The sequence below is a fragment of the Myodes glareolus genome, chromosome 4, assembly GCF_982192425.1.
Source record: "Myodes glareolus chromosome 4, mMyoGla1.1, whole genome shotgun sequence".
NCBI lineage: Eukaryota > Metazoa > Chordata > Mammalia > Rodentia > Cricetidae > Myodes > Myodes glareolus.
Genome location: NC_142029.1, coordinates 2,609,810 through 2,629,483, shown reverse-complemented (window position 1 = coordinate 2,629,483; position 19,674 = coordinate 2,609,810). Strand labels below are relative to the sequence as shown.

At 46.3% G+C, this 19,674-nt stretch overlaps 2 protein-coding genes and 1 long non-coding RNA gene across 7 annotated transcripts in view; 2 read left to right on the top strand and 1 right to left on the bottom strand.

Annotated features, from left to right (window-relative positions):
* The window catches only part of Sec22c (SEC22 homolog C, vesicle trafficking protein), a 30,685-nt gene extending 26,166 nt beyond the window's left edge, over positions 1 to 4,519 (bottom strand). For 2 of the 5 annotated variants that reach the window (XR_015737644.1, XM_087905126.1), the window contains exon 1: positions 3,747 to 3,884. The gene's annotated coding sequence lies outside the window, so the exon portion shown is untranslated. Of the gene's footprint in view, positions 1 to 3,460; positions 3,558 to 3,746; positions 3,885 to 4,019 lie in introns of those variants that run through there. The other 3 variants (XM_085689066.2, XM_048423348.3, XM_048423350.3) reach the window with 3 other exon arrangements.
* On the top strand, positions 3,716 to 4,829 carry LOC125393158 (uncharacterized). The gene is made up of 2 exons (XR_007229716.2): positions 3,716 to 3,856; positions 4,513 to 4,829. It is a non-coding gene; the product is annotated as an uncharacterized LOC125393158 (long non-coding RNA).
* Positions 4,830 to 14,057: 9,228 nt separating this feature from the next.
* On the top strand, positions 14,058 to 19,123 carry Ss18l2 (SS18 like 2). The gene is made up of 3 exons (XM_048423698.3): positions 14,058 to 14,216; positions 14,377 to 14,453; positions 17,136 to 19,123. The coding sequence occupies exons 1-3, from the start codon at positions 14,148 to 14,150 to the stop codon at positions 17,221 to 17,223; spliced, it is 234 nt and encodes a 77-aa protein (XP_048279655.1). The 5' UTR covers positions 14,058 to 14,147; the 3' UTR covers positions 17,224 to 19,123.
* The last annotated feature ends 551 nt before the right edge of the window (positions 19,124 to 19,674 follow it).

The window sequence follows — 19,674 nt, the reverse complement described above, 5'->3', positions numbered from 1 at the left end:
CTACAAGAGCTAGTTTCAGGATAGGATCCAAAGCTACAGAGAAACCCTGACTCAAGAAACCAAACAAACAAACAAAAAAGTCCAGGCAGAAGGAAGAATAGAATAGAATAGGAACCAATGTAATTAAGTTAGAAAAAGAAATGACAAATTACTCTTGTTAAGAATAAAATATGGGAGCCGGGCGGTGGTGGCGCACGCCTTTAATCCCAGCACTTGGGAGGCAGAGACAGGTGGATCTCTGTGAGTTCAAGTCCAGCCTGGTCTACAAGAGCTAGTTCCAGGACAGCTAGGGCTGTTACACAGAGAAACCCTGTCTTGAAAAACCAAAACCAAAACCAAAAAAAAAAAAAGAATAAAATATGGATACCACTACAATGCCACTCCTGGAACTTAACCCAGAGGAGAAGGAGAGCTAAACAGGACTGGGTACAGCCTTGTTTGCACTAACCGAGAATTAGAATTGAACACAGCCTACAGACGGTAACAGGTAAACATGCCACACGGCACTCACACCACAACACACTGCTAGACAAAAAAGGGAGCAATAAATCAGGTGTGGTGGCCCATACCTTTAATCCCAACACCCAGGAGGCAGAGGTGGGTGGATCTCTAGTTCCAGGACAGCCAGGGCTACACAGAGAAACCAGAGAAACCCTGTTTGTGCGGGAGGGGGGATGGGGTGGGAGGGAGAGTTGGTATCAAAAGGTCACATACTGGGCTGGAGTTCAGTGGAATAGCTGAACAGCGTGGCTGAGGCCTTAAATTTGAGCTTCACAACTGCCAACATCACCATAAAGAAAGAAAAAAGGGGCTACGTACTGTGTGAATACCTCTGCATAACGTGCTCAGGGCCAGCTTGAGCTACACAGTGCGACCTTGTCTCAAAAATAAAAGAGCTAGGGATGCAGGTCAGAATTAGAGCTTTTGCCTAGCATGCACATGGCCTCGGTTCAATCCCTACTGCCTCTAAATAAATAAATAATAAATCGATTAATTAATTAGATGAACCAGGTGAAGGGTCCATGGTATTTCTCTGTGTTATCCTTGCAACTTCCTGTGACTGTAAGAAAAAAATACTGAAAGAAAAAAAGGAATTAACATCAGGTTTTCATGGAGGACTTCTTTCTTACAAGAGTCATATTTAAATATGGCCGCCAACACGAGAGCCCCCCTGCTCCCTGTGAGAGCCGGAGAAGCCTCTCCCCCACCGGCTCCACATTCGCAGGGCATTTTTAAATTGGAGATGCGATGAAGATGATCAGGGCTCACCAGGCAAAGCTGCTCCGAGCCAGCTAGCGTTCAATTTAAAACAGGGAGTAAACTGGGCTAGATGACGCTGGAGGCTGAGGCGGGAGGACCACAAGTTGGGGTCAATCCCTGGGGTCAATCCCTGGGACCTATGTCATAGAGGGTGCGACCTGACTCCTGCAAAGTATGCTGGTTTCCACAAATGTGTCATGAAACACGCACACACATACACACACGCGTGTGCACGCACACATGTATACACACACATACACACACATGCACTGCACACACATGTACATACACACACACAAAAGTATTTTATCTGGGCAGTGGTACATGGACAATAGTGAGTTCCAGGATAGCCAGGGCTACACAGAGCAACCTTCTTTCAAAAAAACTAATCAATAAATAAATATTTTTAAAAGAACGGCTGAGAAGATGAAGAACTGAGTTGTCTATTTAAGTTCACGGAAATGAGAATGTAGGTTTGCAGCGTCTCTCCACACCTCTGGACCACATTTGAGCACTCGCGCACAATAATCCTCTTGGAGGGAGAACAAGGAAGGCTTTTACAAACAACATTCTGTGTGAGCAGAAGCATGGGTGATGAGCAAACGGTCCATGCTCATATGTTTTCTAGAACACATTTTTTTTTTCAAGACAGGGTTTCTCTGTGTAGCCCTGGCTGTCCTGGAACTCACTCTATAGACCAGGCTGACCTCGAACTCACAGAGATCCACCTGCCTCAGCCTCCAGAATGCTGGGATTAAAGGCGTGCGCCACAACCGCCCAGTTTATATAGCACATCTTAATCCACTTTCCCAAAACTCTCTTTACCATTGTTGGCAACTGCCAACCATCAGGTTCTCCCTGCTCTACCCACAAACTCTGCCTACACAGGAAGCCATCTTCACTGTCACTTCCTCTCCGGTTTACTCTTTACCGTCCCCCAAATCCCCCTAACATGCTGGCATGTGGGGGGGGGGGTGCAAAATACAAACTTCAAGTAGCAAAACAAGCCAAATTTAGCACGCAAACACTTAGTCAATCCTAAGCACCCATCATAGGCACACTTCTGAGTGAGGCATGCTCCCGTGATGGATTCACACTCAGCCACAGGATCTGAGACCTGATTACCTAACGTGGGATCCTCTAGGCTCCACGTTGCTTGCGGATGGGGTAAGAGGGACAAAGAGGTCAACTAAATCATCTTTAAGGGAACTGAAAATATGTTTGTTTTGGGTTTTGGAGACAGGGTTTCTCTATGCAACCCTGGCTGTCGTGGAACTCGCTCTGTAGACCAGGCTGGTCTCGAACTCACAATGATCCGCCTGCCTCTGCTTCCAGAATGCTAGGATTAAAGGTGTGCGCCACCACCGCCCGGCTTGATCTGAAATTCTTTATGGGACCTCAAGATGTCCTCTCTGTTGCCCGTAAAACATTAAGTAGCATTTACATTAAGTGGTACAACCGTCTTCCTGAGGAAGCTGCGGTGCAGCGGAACCTGCTTATCAGAGTCAGACCACTTAAAGTCGTCTTCATCTGCATTTCCCTAGCGTTCTTCACCTGGAGAAACTTTCTGCAGACGTTTACAGGCATTAGCCCTACCCACTGGGTCTGTTTTGCCTGCTGCTTTTGTTTTCCTGATCTTATTACCAATTACACCAACCGAGTTGGGCATGGGAGTCACACACCTGTGACCCCAGAACTTGGGAGCTGGAGGCAGGCGGATCCCAAGCTCAAGGCCAAACTCGGGTTACAGGGAACCCTGTCTCACAAAACCACAAACTGGACCAACTCCTTTCATCAGTGGCAACTCTCTTCCTTCCGCGGCTTTGGCTTTGTGCAAGCTTGACGCCCGCCCAGCTCTGTAGGTTCTTTGTCCTGGGGATAGTACCCAAGTCCAGGAAAGTTAGTGCAGGGGTGACCAGGCCTCGAAGAAACCAAGTCGTGCAAGACCAGCAGGCTAAGGAAACTTTGCTATGGAAAGCCAGAGCCAGGGCTAGAACACAGCTTACCAAAGGAGAACCGCCGCCCCGCCCCTCCCGAGACACGCCCCGGCCCCGCCCCGGGCATACAGCGGGCTGCGCATCCCGGCAGGTACGCGCGGTGCAGGGGCCCGGCCTCCCCGGATCCCATGGCCCCGAGCTGCAGCCTGGTGGCCTGAGCCCCGGCCCCGCCTCTCCACGCCCTCTTGTCCCGCCAGCCTCACCTCGCCCCGCGGCCGACCTCCGCCTCGGCCACCGCAGCCCACCCGGCCGGGTGCAGGTCGCCGGCGGCCGGGCTGCAGGAGGTAGGATGCGGTACGCGTGCGCACACCTTGAACTCTCATTCGCTGCTGCTAAGCGACGCTCACACCCAAACAGACCAATCGTGGCGCGTCTCCTCGGTCAGGTTGTTGAGACTCCGGAATTGCGTGAATCTTAAAGGGCTGGCACCCGCTTGCTCCCCAACAACCCTCGCGCCTGCTGGACTGGAGGCCCACGCGCGAGTCTCACCTCGAGCGATGTGAAGAGACTCCAATGTCCCCTCGATGCCTGGCCCGCGGCGGACAGGACTGTCCTCCAGAGACGCCAGGCCCCGCTGACTGGAGTGACACTCCCTGGGCGTGAGTTCTTCCAGGCAGCGCGGCTGGGCAAGAGGCCCGAGATAGGGGATCCGAAGAGCACGGCCTCCTGCCAGCCTGGCGGAGGTGCCAAAGTCCGATCCCCGAGTGACACACCCTCTCTGTGAGGCTGGAAGGGGAATAGGGTAGCAGAGTTAGACCCTACCTGTTTTGACACGTGCTGAGCACCGCCGTGTATGCCAGTCAGGGTGAACACAGCAAGGCACTCCTGACTGCAGAGACCATGTCGAGAGGAGAGGGTCGGGTCGAGCACCAGGCAGGAAAGCGGGGTCTAAACACGAGTCGTGCTTCTCAAGAGAGTTTACAGGAGCGTTTGGCTTGGACTTGGGACTCAAGGAAAGCTTCCCGGAGTAGCAGTAGGGTGGGCAACGGAGAGCTGGTGTGTTTCAGAGACGCTCACTTGTGCACAGTACTCCGTATGGCTGACAGTGTAGCTCTGTTGATTGAATGCTTCAACTACAAACCCCCGGATCAGCCCTGCCTTCTCTCCAGTCCTTGGCATCGGAATTCCAAGCTCTCCTGCGTTTTGGTCTTAGACCTTGAATCAGTGACTCCCCAGTTCCTGGTTCTCAGTACCTCAGCTTCTTGCTGTTTTACCATCAGCTTCACTGATACTTCATTTTTATTTTATGAGACAGGGTCTGACGTATCCCAAGATACCCTTGAACTCACCAAGCTGACCTTGAACTCAGTATGTGTCCAACGGTGACTCTGAGCTGGAACCTCCTGCATCCATTTCCTGTGTGCTGGGACTACCGATGAGTGTCTCCACGACTGGTCTGTGTGCCGCCAGAGCTAGACAAGAGCTCTGTCTACTGGGCCACATCCCCAGTCCTGGCTTTCCTGATTCTGAGGCCAGGTGCAAGACAGTGAACCCCAGAAGTGGTGCTCCTGGTTCTCAGACTCCATCACCACAAGAACGCATTCTCCCAATAAATCCTCATATAGACAGAAACAGCCTTAATAGCTCTGTCTTTAGGGGGAAGCCTAATGCAGGTACAAACACAGCAGCTGGATAGACAGGTTGCAGTTCGGTGGAGAGAGCTGCACTGAGTGAAGACTTCTAAAAGGCATTTTTCTTGTGGGTGGAAATGGAAACTGGGCTTACGTAACCCCAGACAAATTACAAAATGAACACAAGAAGGCTTGTGGTAGTCTAAGATAGCCTCTGGGCATTCCTGGTATTTGAGTCCTGCCATAGTCCCCTCCCACACTGAGTCAGGGCTGGTCTGTAACAAGCATTGGCAAGCCTAGGTCATAGCATTCACGGAGGAAAACTTGTAGAGAAAGGATGCTGGTGACCTGTCTGCTGTGTGCTGTCTAGATGGAGAAATTTCCTTGCTTGGCCTCTGAAATTCTGGATTTAGCCAGTGTAGTGGCTACACCTGTATTGTCTGTATTCGGGAGGTTGGTACAGAAGCATTGTCATGAGTTTGAGTCTAGTTGTGGTGAAATAGTGAATTCTAGACCAGCTCGACTACAATCTGAGACCCTAGCTTAAAAAAAAAATTCAAGAATGGGGTTGAAGAATTGGCTCAGGAGTTCAGAGCACGAATTACCCCTGAGGAGGACCTGGGCTTGACTCCCAGTTACCCACAGTAGCAAGCTTTCTTTTGGGCTACCAACCAGTTCCTAAATCATGACACAGACAATTTTTTTCTTCTTTTTGGTTTTTCAAGATGGGGTTTCTCTGTGTAACAGCCCAGGCTGTCCTGGAACTCGCTTTGTAGACCAGGCTGTCCTCGAACCACAGAAATCAACCTGATACAGAGACTTAGTAGTTATGAATGCTCAGCCTTCTCTGATGCTTGTCCCATTAGCTCTTCAACTTATTTTAACCTGTTTCTCTTCCCCTACGTTTTGCCTCAGGGCTTTTTACCTTTCTTTCATTCCGTTTGTCCTACTCCGTGTCTGGCTGGCTGGAGGCTGCCTGGGTAACTGGCCCTGGACATCTCCCTCTCTTTCTCCATGGTTCTCTCTCCTCTACTCTCTTGAGCCTAGATTCCTCCTCCTACTTATTCCCTCTGCCTACCAACCCCACCTATCACTCTACTGCCTATCCACCTTTCAACTTTTTATTAGACTAATCAGGTGCCTTAGGCAGGCAAGGTGAAACAGCAACACATCTTTACATAATTAAAGAAATGCGTCATAAACAAATGTTACAGATCTTTGCCTATTAAAGTAATATTTCACAACATTTCCCCCATTTTTGTCTAAATAAAGAGAAAGATTTTAACTTTAACATAGTAAGACTATATACAATAGGAATAATTATCAAGTAAAAATTACATTTACAATATCCAGTCCATTTTTATTTAGCAAATTCAGAGAAATCACTTTATTATCCAATCTATCTTAATGAGTCCAAAGCTCTGCACCTAATTTACCTTTTATCATAACTAAAGAAAATTGTTGGGTGGTGGCGCATACCTTTAATCCCAGCATTTGGGAGACAGAGACAGGTAGATCTCTGTGAGTTCGAGGCCAGCCTGGTCTACAAGAGCAAGTTCCAGGACAGCTAGGGCTGTTACACAAAGAAACCCTGTCTCGAAAAACTAAACAACAAAATAAAAAAAAAATCTGGCTTGAAGCCATTTTCCCAGGCTAATTTGATCGTGTCTGGTACCCTAGGTCCTTGTGTCAACTGCAAAAGGGCCATCAATAGCACACAAAATTCCTGCATCATCCACATGTGCTCTGACTAGGAAGGTATACCCACAGGCAAAAAAGAAAGAAAGAAAAAGAAAATTATAACTATAACTACCTAGTCTTCAACTCCATCAAGGATCCCAGAAGGCTATAGCATTACCTGAGTAAACAGGAAGTGCAGAGCAAATATCTTCCAAAACTGTAGAAAGGTCAGAAACATCTCACTGCCTGGACAATCACCCAAGCTTCCCCTGCAATGCTGGGGCATCTATCATTGGCCTACAGGCCTAGGACATTTGGCAGACCTTTCTGTGAAGTAGCAATTTTGAAGGGCTGTCACACTTTGTCTTGGCAAAGTTCAGCAGTCACTTTCCTTTGTGTCCTGCTTGTCCAGTCTAGACAGCATACTGTCAGCAGTCAAGGCAAAGGCAGGGGCTAGCTTTGCCGCAATGAAAGCAAACTCCATATGGAGGTTCTTCAATGTCCATCGTCCTTTTATGAAGTAGATTGGTGCTACTGGGAGCAGACATGTCTCACAGTCAGGAGAAGCCTTAGGTTAATAAACATCTTAAATGCCATGTTCTGTGGGTCTCTGAAGCATTTGGAGCACATGTATCTATCTAAAATACATCTGTTTAACCTTGAAAACACACTAATATGACTGCAAGCTTAATTATTATAGATGACTAACTACCAACCTGTCTTTCTTAGTTATACATTTCATTTTTCAATGAGCTGCATGCATAAGCACAATATCCTACACAAGAGTAGACATGTACACACAATATAACAAAATAAATTTGTATCAATATACCAAAATCCACACCAATGAATAATATGTGAAGTTAATGGTTATCTTTTTACCCTATATTTCTATATGCCCCCCAAGTGATGACAAACATCCATAAGCCACCAAATGACCAAAAACTACACATCCTGCCTCCTGGGAATGTGGGTATTGTATTCTCCAGGCTGCTTCCTGTTGTCTGACGCAATGACATTTTTAGCAAACCTTGAGAAGGTTGAGACAATGGCCAAGTCCTGGAAAAACTAGTTGTAACATTTGTTGTCTGGTCTCAGAACAGTTCCCATAGTAGAGGGATCAGAATATCTGTCACCTGTCTTGTAGTCTTTTTTGGTTTATTTCTTCATGTCTGTAGCCAAGATTTTCAGGTCTCCCCCAATCAAACCTGATCTCTATTAACCCTGAAGGAATCCACAACCTTTCATTTCCTGTGGAAACAAAAGCATAACCTCTCCCTTATCACCATACATTTTCTGACTTCTGTTTTAAAGTTAAGACATCCCTAAAGTATCTAGGCTGGTTTAACTCAGCAGTCCCTTGTACAACCCAGTGTCTCTCAGTGGCTGTCATTCACTCATAAACAGTCAAAAGATTCAAAGTCAACATAACACCCTATGGGATCCACCTCCCTGTGCATTTCCCATCTTTGTGGGCCTTCCCCCTTTATATCACTTCACTCTCTCTTTAAAGACTTTACTATTTTAAACTATTTTTCCCATTACTGGCTACACTCATTTTTTTCTTTCTTAAGCCAATGTACATTTTTAAGCATACTGTATCCTTTTCCCCATCTGGACCTGTCTTACTGCCTGTCTCTAGCCTTTCCTGACCTGTGAGCCAGATCTTAAACTACTAACCAGCTTTGCACTGATGGCTGGCTTTACCCCACTTGGGTCATGAAGCCAAGCTTTAGGCCCTGAGGGCCTGGCCAAGAGGTTCCTTCAATTGAGAGCTGCATCTAACTGGGAGCTGCATCAAAACCCCCACCCCCACACCCCCACACCCCTGCAAACTCCCAGAAGTTGGTGTTTTTTACTTAGCTTTTTGTTTCTACCTAACTTGCTGGGCTACTCAAGTGCTTCCTGTACAGCAAGCAGAGCCTCTTAAAGGAGCCTTGTCCATTTTCTTTTCTTTTTTTTTTCAACTTTCTCAGGCCCTATGTGGAAATTTAGGCCCCATGATGGAACACCAAATGTATCAAACTTTCTTTTGGACCTCCAACCAGCTCCCAAATCATGACTTATTATTTGCTATGAATGCTCAGCCTTATCTTACACGTGTCCCACTAGCTCTCATAACTTAGTTTAACCTGTCTCTCTTCATCTGCATTTTGCCTCGGGGATTTTTTTCCTTTCTTTCACTCTATGTCCTACTCCTTGTTCGGCTGGTGGCTGCCAGGCCCCTCTCTCTCTCTCTCTCTCTCTCTCTCTCTCTCTCTCTCTCTCTCCCTTGTTCTTCTTTCTCTTTTCTCTCAATCCTAAATTCCTCCTCCTTCCTATTCTCTGTCAGCCTGCCTATCCCTCTACTGCCTAGCTATTGGTCATTCGGCTTTTTATGAGACTAACTAGGTGCCTTCGGTAGGCAAAACAACACATCTTTACATAGTTAAACAAATGCAGCATAAAAAAGGCAACACACCTTTACATAATTAAAAAAATATCCCACAACACACAACCATCTGTGACTCCAAAGGATTCAATATCCTCTCTTGACATCCACAGGCATCATACAGGCATTGGTGCATGTACATGTATGCAGACAGGCATGTGGTACATGTACACAATCTAGATAGGCATGTGGTGCGCATACACATATGCAAACAAGCATGTGGTGAGCGTATACGTATACAGACAGGCATGTGGAGAATGTACACATATGTAGACAGGCATGTGGTATGCATACACATATGCAGATAGGCATGTGGCACACATACACATATTCAGACAGGCATGTGGTGCATGTACATATATGCAGACAGGCATGTACTGTGTGTACATATATTCAGACAGGCATGTGGTGCGTGTACATATACTAATACAGACATGTGGTGCACATACACATATACACACAGGCATGTGGTGCATGTACACATATGCAGACAGGTATGTGGTACATGTACACATATGCAGGCAAAGCATTCATACATGTAACATGAGGGCCGGCTTGTTGGGGTATCTGTCCCGCCCAGTACCCCACAACCGGCAAACCCCAAAGAAAATCACACACAGGACTCCATAGGATTATAAACTGATTGGCCCATTAGGTCAGGCTACTTATTAGCTCTTATAACTTATGTTACCCCATTATCCTTATCTACGTTAGCCACATGGCTCAGTACCTTTTCCAGCGGGGTAGCTTACATTTTTCCTCTCCTGTGGTCTGGGCAGAACTGGCAGAGGGAGCTTCCTGCTTCCCAGAATATTCCTGTTCTCATCACCCCACCTCTACTTCCTGTCTGGTTGACCCACCTATACTTCCTGCCTGGCCAATCAGCATTTTATTAAAATATGATTAACAGAATACAGACAATTCTCCCACATCATTTCCCTCTTTTTTTTTTAACAAAAGAAAATACCCATAGTCCATTTGTTGGAAATGTGGGCATAGTATTTCAGGCTACTTCCTGCTGATTGGGGGCACTGATAATCTTATGGGGACCTAAAGAAAATTTAGAGTTATAATCAAGTCCTGACTGGAGTATCCTGTGAGTCTTGATCATCTCAGGCAGCAGTCTTGAACCTGTTCTGGATGAAGAACTCTGTCATCTGGGCCATCTGTTCCTATCAGAGATTTCTCAGGTGGTCTTCCTTTATCGAACCTGATTTTTCTTAACTCAGAATGAATCCACAGCCTCTCATTTTCTGTGGAAACAAAAGCAAAATCTCTTCTCCAAAGTAACATACCTTTTGACTTCAGTTTTGAAGCCAAGGTATTTTCAAAATATCTATCTTGGATTAATTCAGCAGCATTTATAAGCAAATATCTTTTAGCAGCTGTTGCTTCTTCCTCAGCATTCAAACAATTCAAAGAGAGCATAATAGCATACAGTATCAAGATTCTCTGCGCATTTTCCATCTTTATGTGGTTTTACTTTAACCTCTATTTCTTATATTTTTACTTTGACTTTCAGAGACAGGTTCTCTGTATATCTTTGTCCTGGAATAACTCTGTAGACCAGGCTGTCCTTGAACTCACAGAGATCCAGCTGTCTGTGCCTCCCCAGTGCTGGGCTCAAAGGTGTTTGCTACCACACCTTGAACTCACAGAGACCTGTCTTCTCTGCCTTCCAGGCATTGGGATTAAAGGTGTGTACTACCAGACCCAACTACTCTCTTTCTTTCTTTTTAACTTTAAGAACTTTAACTTTTATCCTGCATATATTTTTAACACATAGTAAACCATTTAGAGGTTTTCTTCATCTTTGAATCTCTCTTCACTGTATATCTTTCTTTTTCTAATCACATGAGTCTTTATGGAGAGGATAAAATCGTGGCTTTGATGGCTAGATCCAGCCCATTCCTTAGCTTTTCAGCCTCGTGGCAGAGGTACCGGTTGTAGCCACCAGAGGTACCGGCTGTAGCCACGTTTATCTCCTCAACTCTATGACGTTTCAAGGTCCTTGACAGCAAGCAAGCTGCAGCATTCTGCTCACAGACCACACTCAGTCAGACTGCCTGCCTGAAAGACTCAGAGTTTGCCCTGGCAGGACTGCTCAGAAAGCCGGCATTTTAAAACAGTGCAGCTTTTTTCCTGCTACGGCTGAAAACCAAAAAGCATGCATTCAGCTTTTCATCAACACCATTTAAGTTTTTCGTGGCAAGACCTCTTAATGAGCTGCAGGGTTTTGCAGCTAAAGCTGAGTCAGGAAGCCTCTCTTAGATGAGAGCACTTGCTTGCCTCTAGCAAGCAGAGCAGACCCGAGAAATTGCTGTGACCAAGAAAACCTGCTTTACTCTATTCTTTCCCGAACTTTCTCAAGCTTTCTGTGGATTCAGTTATCCACGTCTGGGCACCATATGTAGCACAAGGCCCAGCTGGCGCCATCTCTGGGCAGAACTGGCAGAGGGAGCTTCCTGCTTCCCAGAATATTCCTGTTCTCATTGCCCCGCCTCTACTTCCTGTCTGGTTGACCCGCCTCCACTTCCTGCCTGGCCAATTAGCGTTTTATTAAAATACATGATTGACAGAATACAGACAGTTCTCCCGCATCACATACACATAAAATAAGTCTTTAAAAAATGGGTTTTTTGGTTGTTTTATTTTTGTTTTGTTTTTTGCTTTTTGAGACAGAGTTTCTCTGTAATTTTGGATCCTGTCCTGGAACTCACTCTGTAGACCAGGCTGGCCTCGAACTCACAGAATCCACCTGTCTCTGCCTCCCAAGTGCTGGGATTAAAGACATGAGCCACCACCACCACCTGGATTTTAAAAAATAAAAGTAGAGAGGGCATGGTGGCAGATGCCTTTAATTCCAGCACTTGGGAGGCAGAGGCAGGTGTATCTTTGAGTTCAAGGCCAGCCTGGTCTACAGAGTGAGTTACAGGACAACCAGGGCTTTGTTACACAGAGAAACCTAGTCTTGAAAAACAAAAACAAATACTAAACGTAGAAAAATCCAAGCTGGAGTGTGGCTGGTGAGAGAGCATCTGCCTGGAATGCATACCTGAAGCCTTGGGCTCCACCTGAGCGCCATGTAAACACCTGCAGAGCCAGCACTCTAGAGAACCAAGCTCACGACCATCCCTGGTAAGATGGAAGCCGACCTGGGCTATCTGAGACGCTGTCTTAAAACCAAAACCAAATCAACAAAATGAGATCTTTTCAAATGTGGATGGAGTCTTGGGATATTAGTATTTGAGATGCGAGTGATTTGGATAGAGTTCCTTCCGTCTGGTCTACCTGGTGAGTCTCAGGCACTACTGTAGAATGGACTGAGAAGTGGGTAAGATGTGCTACCCATAATCCCAGCCCTCATCTCCCATCACTGACCACTCATGACCACTTCGTCTTCAGAGACTTTCCATTCCCAGCCTCTTCGGCTCACCCCCACAATCTCTATATCCCCACGGACAGCTTCCATGACTAGGTAGTTATAACTTTAGACATTTGATATCTGTCCTCTCCTCCGGCTCTTCTGCCTCCCTCTTGAACTGCTCTGGGGAAATTTCTAGTCCAGTGTCCCTCTCCTTTGTTCTGTTCATTAATTCCCCTAAACTTCCTTCCATATAAGTTGGGGGTCCTGGGGCGATCACATGTATCACACTCTTTCTAACATACTGACACCCGTGCAAGGCATCCTTCTGCCCCACCTACCATCGATCTCCTGGACTGTATGTTCTCCTGCAGCACAGAGCTGTGCTACACACATTGCCAACCTCAGCCAGGTCGTTGATGCCATCCAGCAGGTGCCGAGTTCAGAGCTGAGTCCTGACCATCTTCAGGCTGAGATGTCTCCTCCCCTGGAGGGTTTGTCCTCAATGGCTAGATCAATGTCTGTCCCCTGCACCTGCCCATCTCCTGCTAAGTCATTCCTCCACTGTCTTCACAGGAATTGTTGAGGGAAGAGTGGTGTTAAGCAAGGCCGCCATCCTGCTATTCATGGCTTTACTTCTGCCCCTTCTATCTTCTACAGGATCTCTGGGAAATTCCTATGGGGAGAGAACCTGATGAGAAAACTTGAGAAGCAAGGAGCTCTGAGTCCTGACTCCACTCAGGCAGGTCATCCCAGCTTCTCTCATTGCATCCCCATGCTGGAAAATAAGGTGGAAACTGATGCTTTACAAGCCTGAAGGGGGCTGGGGGTGGGAGGGGTGGGGAATTGGGGCGTGGGGAGGACCTGTTCTAGGGCAGAGAAACGAAGCTGTAGGAACATCTCCACATTAAATGAAGTTCTAAAGCCACATTGCCGAGGCTCAGAGTCTGACAGTCATTTGACCAGTAAGATTCTATAAAATGCATCTATTTTTTTTGTCTGTAAAATGGAGAAAATATTAGTATATTTTAGGGTTGCAAAAAGCAATTAGAACAGTTTCATAACAAAGGTTTACTCATGTGCACGTATGTGTCTGCCACCTATGTGTGGGTGCCCAGGCAGGTCAGAAGAGAGCGTTAGATTTCGTAGAGCTGAAGTTACAGGTGGTTGCGAGCCACCCGACAGGCGTGCTTGGAATCTTGTCCTCTGTAAGAGCAGAGTTTCTTGTTTTTTTTTTTTTTTTTTTTTTTTTTTTGATTTTTCGAGACAGGGTTTCTCTGTAGTTTTTGGTGCCTGTCCTGGAACTAGCTCTTGTAGACCAGGCTGGCCTCGAACTCACAGGGATTCGCCTGCCTCTGCCTCCCGAGTGCTGGGATTAAAGGCGTGCGCCACCACCGCCCGGCTAAGAGCAGAGTTTCTTAACCACTGGTCCCTAATATGCAATCTCTTCTTGTCCAGAGAGAATCTAGGCACATTCAAGTATTTTCCAGGCTAAGAGGAAAATTAATATTAGGCTTTCTGGTTTGATCTGGCTGGCAGCAACACCCACAGTTCACGTTGAAACAAGAGTTTCTTCAGAAAGATCTTTGGAGCCAGGCTGCAGGAGAGGCGGGTCAACCCGCGGCCATCAATCGTCATCCAAGTCCCGCCCTCAGAATAGCGTCACAGTTTGTATGTCCAATCATAAGTGACTCCCCGCCCCGAGGCGAATGATCGTCATTTTATAGCCCCGCCTCCCTGGGGGCGGGACGGACCCAGCGGCGTCAGCTCACGTCAGTAGCACGCGACGTCAGTAGCTCGCGACGGTGCCGCTCCCGGCTCGGGATTTCGAGCTTACTCGCAGCATGTCGGTCATCTTCGCCCCTGACTGGCTTCGCGGCAAGGCTAAGGTCAACCAGGAGACCATCCAGCGGGTGAGCGTCCCCGAGGAGGGGTCCTGGTGCAGGCGTTTCCTGCAGGGGCCGGACCGCGGTGGAAACAACCTGGATGTGGGGTCGGGATGGGAGCTGGGTCAGATCGGCGTCTGCTCGGGGCCCCCACCTGATGGCACCCTACACTTCGCCCGCCTTTCAGCTCCTGGAGGAGAATGACCAGCTGATCCGCTGTATCGTGGAGTATCAGAACAAGGGCCGAGCGAACGAGTGCGTCCAGTAAGTGCCACCGGGGACGTGCGGCAGTCTGGGTGATGGATCGCCTGTGAGAAAAGGGAGGTGCGGAAGAGGTTACTTCGCCTTGGTGGCGCTGCATGGCCACAAGAGTAAGGCCAGCTGAGACTACATAGCCAGACTCTGTGCCCCCTTGCCCTCTGTACGTTATTCACTATTTACTTGCTACTCAAGAACACAGAGATAGCTTATGGTAGAACCTGGACTTATTCAGGCTTTCACATGAGCCCTGCCAGCTGATGACAGGGAAGTTAGGCTCAGATAAGTGTCGTGATCTCTTGATTCTTGGATTTCATGTCCATTCCCAATAAGTAAGTCAGGGCATTTGAGTAACTGGAAGTCAGTCTGTGAGAGATACACATGACCAGCAAAGGAATTTCTATGTTAAACCAAAGGTTAATTCAGTTCGGGCAGAGGTGGCTGGCATGCCTTTAATCCCAGCACTCAGGAGGCAGAGGTAGGCGGGTATAAGAGCTAGTTCCAAAACAGGTTCCAAAGCTACAGAGAATCCCTGTCTCGAAAAAACAAAACAAAACAAAAGTTAATTCAAGATAGAATTAATGTGATTTCTATGGCGAATCAGAATAGGACCCTTTTTCAATTTGGTCCAAGAACTAGCCACCTGCAACCCTCTTTAAGTACCTCAGTGGGACAGCAGAATTTCTATTTTGAGGTGTTTTTGTTTGACTCCAACAAAACAGATGGTTTGATGTTTTACAGTGTTACCCTTTCTCATTTTTAGAAAATTCCTGCCGGCCGCACATTTTTCTTTACTACATTGACTCTTATTCAGTGAAAAGAAAGCAAATCTCCTATCCTGCTTTTTCACATAGTAGAGGCTGCACTTCCCAAGTCTGATTCTTCCCGAATGGCAAGCAATTGAGAATTGCTACAGTCATATGCTCAGCTTGATCATGGAAGGGGCTCCTCTCTCCCTCTCTCTTTCTCTTTCTGTCTGTCTGTCTGTCTATCTGTCTGTCTCTGTCTCTCTCGGCAAGGTTTCTATAGGCCAGGCTGACATCGAACTCAGAGATTCACCTGCCTCTGCCTACCGAGTGTTGGGTGTACAACAGACTTGGAATCGGTGTTTGCTATACTGGGGAGTAAGAAGCACAAAAGATTCCAAATCTCTTGTGGAGCTGACGTTCTAGAGTCTAGAATCCAAAGGGAGGGATGAAAAGTTGGCTCAGAGGTTAAGAGCACTTGTTGCTCTTGCAGAGGACCCAGGTTCAATTCCCAGTAGTAGTGGATCACAACTATCTGTAACTACAGTTGCGGGGGATCTGATGCCCTGTGCACCAGGCATGTATGTGGTGCCATACATACATGCAGGCAAAAGACACACAGAATCCAGAGGGAAGACATGTAATCATAAGTGCTTTGAATGGAATGAAGTAGGGGTATAGTAGAGCACCTTGCCTGTCTGCACAGGAGATTCAGAATTCAGTTTCCAGCAGCGCAGAAATCAAAACAGCATACGTGGGGGGGGGGGGGGGTTCAGAGTGCCTCTAATAAGTAGTATTGAGTGAAGCCCTGAGCCCCAGAGGTAGGTAAGGGAGAGTAAAGGTGCTGAGTAACCGCAGGGTATGTCTAGGAGGCCCTGTGTTCAGAACTTAGCAAAGGGAAGACCATAGGAAATGAGCACACAGAAGTGACTGGAGAGCCCCATCACCTAAGACCTCGTAGGAAGGAGATGGCATCTTTAGAGGGGTTTAGAACAGTTATGAAATTCTGCTGTGATCCTTCCAACTCTGGGGAATAAAGCAGGGTTTTGGCCGGGCAGTGGTAGTGCACACCTTTAATCCCAGCACTCGGGAGGCAGAGGCAGTGTGATCTGCAGAGCGAGTTCCAGGACAGGTAGACCATGGCTGAGGAAACTATTGTGTTGTAGTCCCAACAAAGAAGTCATGGTGGCTTGAACTAGAGGGCATCTGTGTGAGTGAAGGAGAATGGATGAGAGTCTAAGGTAAACGAGAAGGTTGCTGAAATGAGGTGTTGTTGGGGAATATTATGTTAAGGTGTGTTACTTTTGTTTATGTTGCATTTGTTTAATTCTGTGAACCTGTGGTGTTACTTGTCTAAAACTTTTGATGATCTAATAAAGAGCTGAACTGTCAATAGTGAGGCAGGAGAAAGGATAGGCGAGCTGGCAGGCAGAGAAATAAATATAGAAGGAGAAATCTTAGAGGAAAGGACGAAGGAGCAAGATACAACAAGAAGAGGAGGATATCAGGGGCCAGCCATCCAGCTGCACAGCCAGATACAGAGTAAGAAGGAAGGAAAAGATATACAGGAATAGAGAAAGATAAAAACCCCAAGGCCAATGATAGATGGGATAATTAGTTAAGAAAAGCTGACAGGAAGCAAGCCAAGCTAAGGCTGGGCATTTGTAACTAAGAATAAGCTTCCATGTGTGATTTATTTGGGAGCTGGGTGGTGGGCCCCCCAAGAGAGCTCAAAATAGTAAAGAGTAAAAAGTAACAAGGTGTGTTGATGGACTTGGGAAGGCAGAGGCAGGTGGGTCAAAAGTAAAATAAATAAATAATAAAAAGAGGGTTTGTGACCTGTGTCATTCAGGGGAATACCATTCCAGCACAGTGAGCCAGGTCTCTTCCAGCTGGTATGGTGAGTAGACATGAGCCTCTAATTCTTGTCTTTCACTCACAGGTACCAGCATGTGTTGCACAGAAACCTCATTTACCTAGCGACCATCGCAGATGCCAACACAAGCAGCCTCACGAAGGCAGTGGAGTAACTCCAGAAGGCTGTTGCCAGGACCGACTGAAGGGGACACATCTTCTGTGAAATAGAGACACAGTTGTCAGGAACTGACCTGCTTAGAACACGGGCGAAACGGCTGTGATTCGTTTGGACTCTGAAGAAAGTTGCTACTAACTCTTCTATATCTTAGTGTAAATATTTTAGTAATAAAACAGATCCCAGGGTAGAACAGAACGGAGGTGATGTGGCAACAGGGCCATTGTCATGGTCAGCAAAATCAATAATCTTAATTCTCTGGTATCGAATGATAACCAGTCTTTCTCTGTCCCACCGCCAGCTCTCAGATGACGACACAGAGACCTGTTAGCTGTGAGAGCTTGGTCTTGGCTGAGGCTTGCTCTTCGCTAGCTCTGCTAACTTAATACGTTTCTATTAATCCTCCTTCTGTCACATGCTGCCCATCCTGCTTCTTCCATGTCCCCTGGCATCTCTTGTGCACCTCATCCTGCTTCCTCCTCTCTGCTGGAAAGTCCTGCCTCTTCCTCCTGCCCAGCTATTACACCAGTCACAGAAATATACCTTCACACGGTGTACAAATATTCCACAACAATGACATTCACTTCTCTTTGTGACATATCCCACATCAGCTGAGGCTGTCTCACAGTCCTATTTTCACATTTAAGTTTCTTTTCAGGGAGAGAGGTTGAAGCAAAAATCCCTGCTTAAGGCTGAATTACACATTAACGAGAATCAAGCAAAGGGTACATTCAGAGCTGAGAAGCAAATAATAATAATAATCATATAATAATTTAATAACCAGCACCAGGCACATCTGGGAAATAGAGGCAGGAGGTCGAGGTCAGCCTGGGCCACATGAGATTCTGAAAAAGGGAAAATGTATTTGTTAGCATATAAAAAATAGGTTTAACAATGACATTTTCTTTCTTTTTGTTTGATTTTCAAGACAGGGTTTCTCTCTAGCATCTGCTGTCCTGGAACTCTCTGTAGACTAGGCTGGCCTTGAACTCACAGAGCGATGACATTTTCATAGTTACACATAATGTATTTTGATCCTATTCACTTCTATTACTCTTGTTTGACCCCTTGCTACTTAAAGTGTGATCTACAACATGGATGCAATTGAAAGCTATTTTGCTTTTGTGCTGTGAAACAGCCATGAAGGACAGACAGCAAATGTATCAGTTTGCCCTCTGTTGCAGTGATACAACACCGTGACAAAAAGCAGCTTGTGGAGGAAAGAGTTTATTTGGTTTAAACATCCCAGTCACAGTCCATCGTGAAGAGAAGTGAGGGTGAGAATCTGAGGGCAGGAACTGAAGCAGAGCCTCTAGAAGGCGGGTTTACTGGCTTACTCTCTTGTTGGAAAGACTGAAAATCTGTTAGTTGCTCAGCCCCAGAAGCTGACTATCTCAGCAATCCCAATCACACACTGGAGACCTGGAAGATTCCTTGACAGCTGCTGGTCTTATCTATGTTGGAATCCCAAATAAATTGGTTTAATATCAGCTAGCAAAGGACAGATGAACTTACCAAAGACAGTGTAAGCAAGCAAAAGTCAAAGTCTCCTTCTATCTGGAAACAGAAAAGTATGACTCAGATTTGGGATGAATCTTCTTTTGAATAATCCAATCAAATCCCTCAACGGAGTGCCCAGCGGCTTGGATTTTGGTTGGTTCCGGTTGCAATCAAGTTGATAACCAAAGCAGACCATCAGATGATTCTACAGTCAGGAGAGACTATCAGTCACCAGACTGACAATGTAGAATAGAGGCGTCCAGAGTAGGGGTGAAGGGAGGAGGGAGAAGGTAACATGGCTACACCATAAGGTGAATTACTTCATACCACTGAACTGTACTTACAAATGTTAATAATATAACAGGCTTTTACAATTTTATAAAACAGTTTCATAAGAATGACGGTGTGTCACTGGTAATCATGTGTTGTCATAAAGCCAAGTAATTACGGTTGAAAAAGTTTTCAACAAATGGCCATGGAACACAGACCTCCAAGATTTGAGTCCCACCCTACCTAACACAGGAAGACTGGATTAATTTATTACGTAATATTTTTATTGATTATTTGTAAGTTTCATGTAATCTGAGCACATTCACATCCAACCCTCCCAGGTCTGTCCCTAAACCTTGTGACTGTCCCCAAAACAGAAGAAGAAGAAAAAAAAAAGTTCAATTTTGTGTTGCTCATATACTCGCTGGAGCATGGTCAAACTCTCAGTGGCCAGCCCTTTAAGGAAGACTACGTCCTTGCCCACCCACCCCCTCCAGAAGCCATCAGCTGTGAAGAGCTACACTTCAGCATCTTTACCACAATTTTTAATGGTTCTCTGAAGACTGAATTGAAACATAAAAGGAGAAACTTAAATTCGCAGATGACAACAGGAGAAAGTTTTCATGAATTTGAAACCAATATATCCATTTTTTCCTTCTCTCCATTTCTCTGTCCTCTC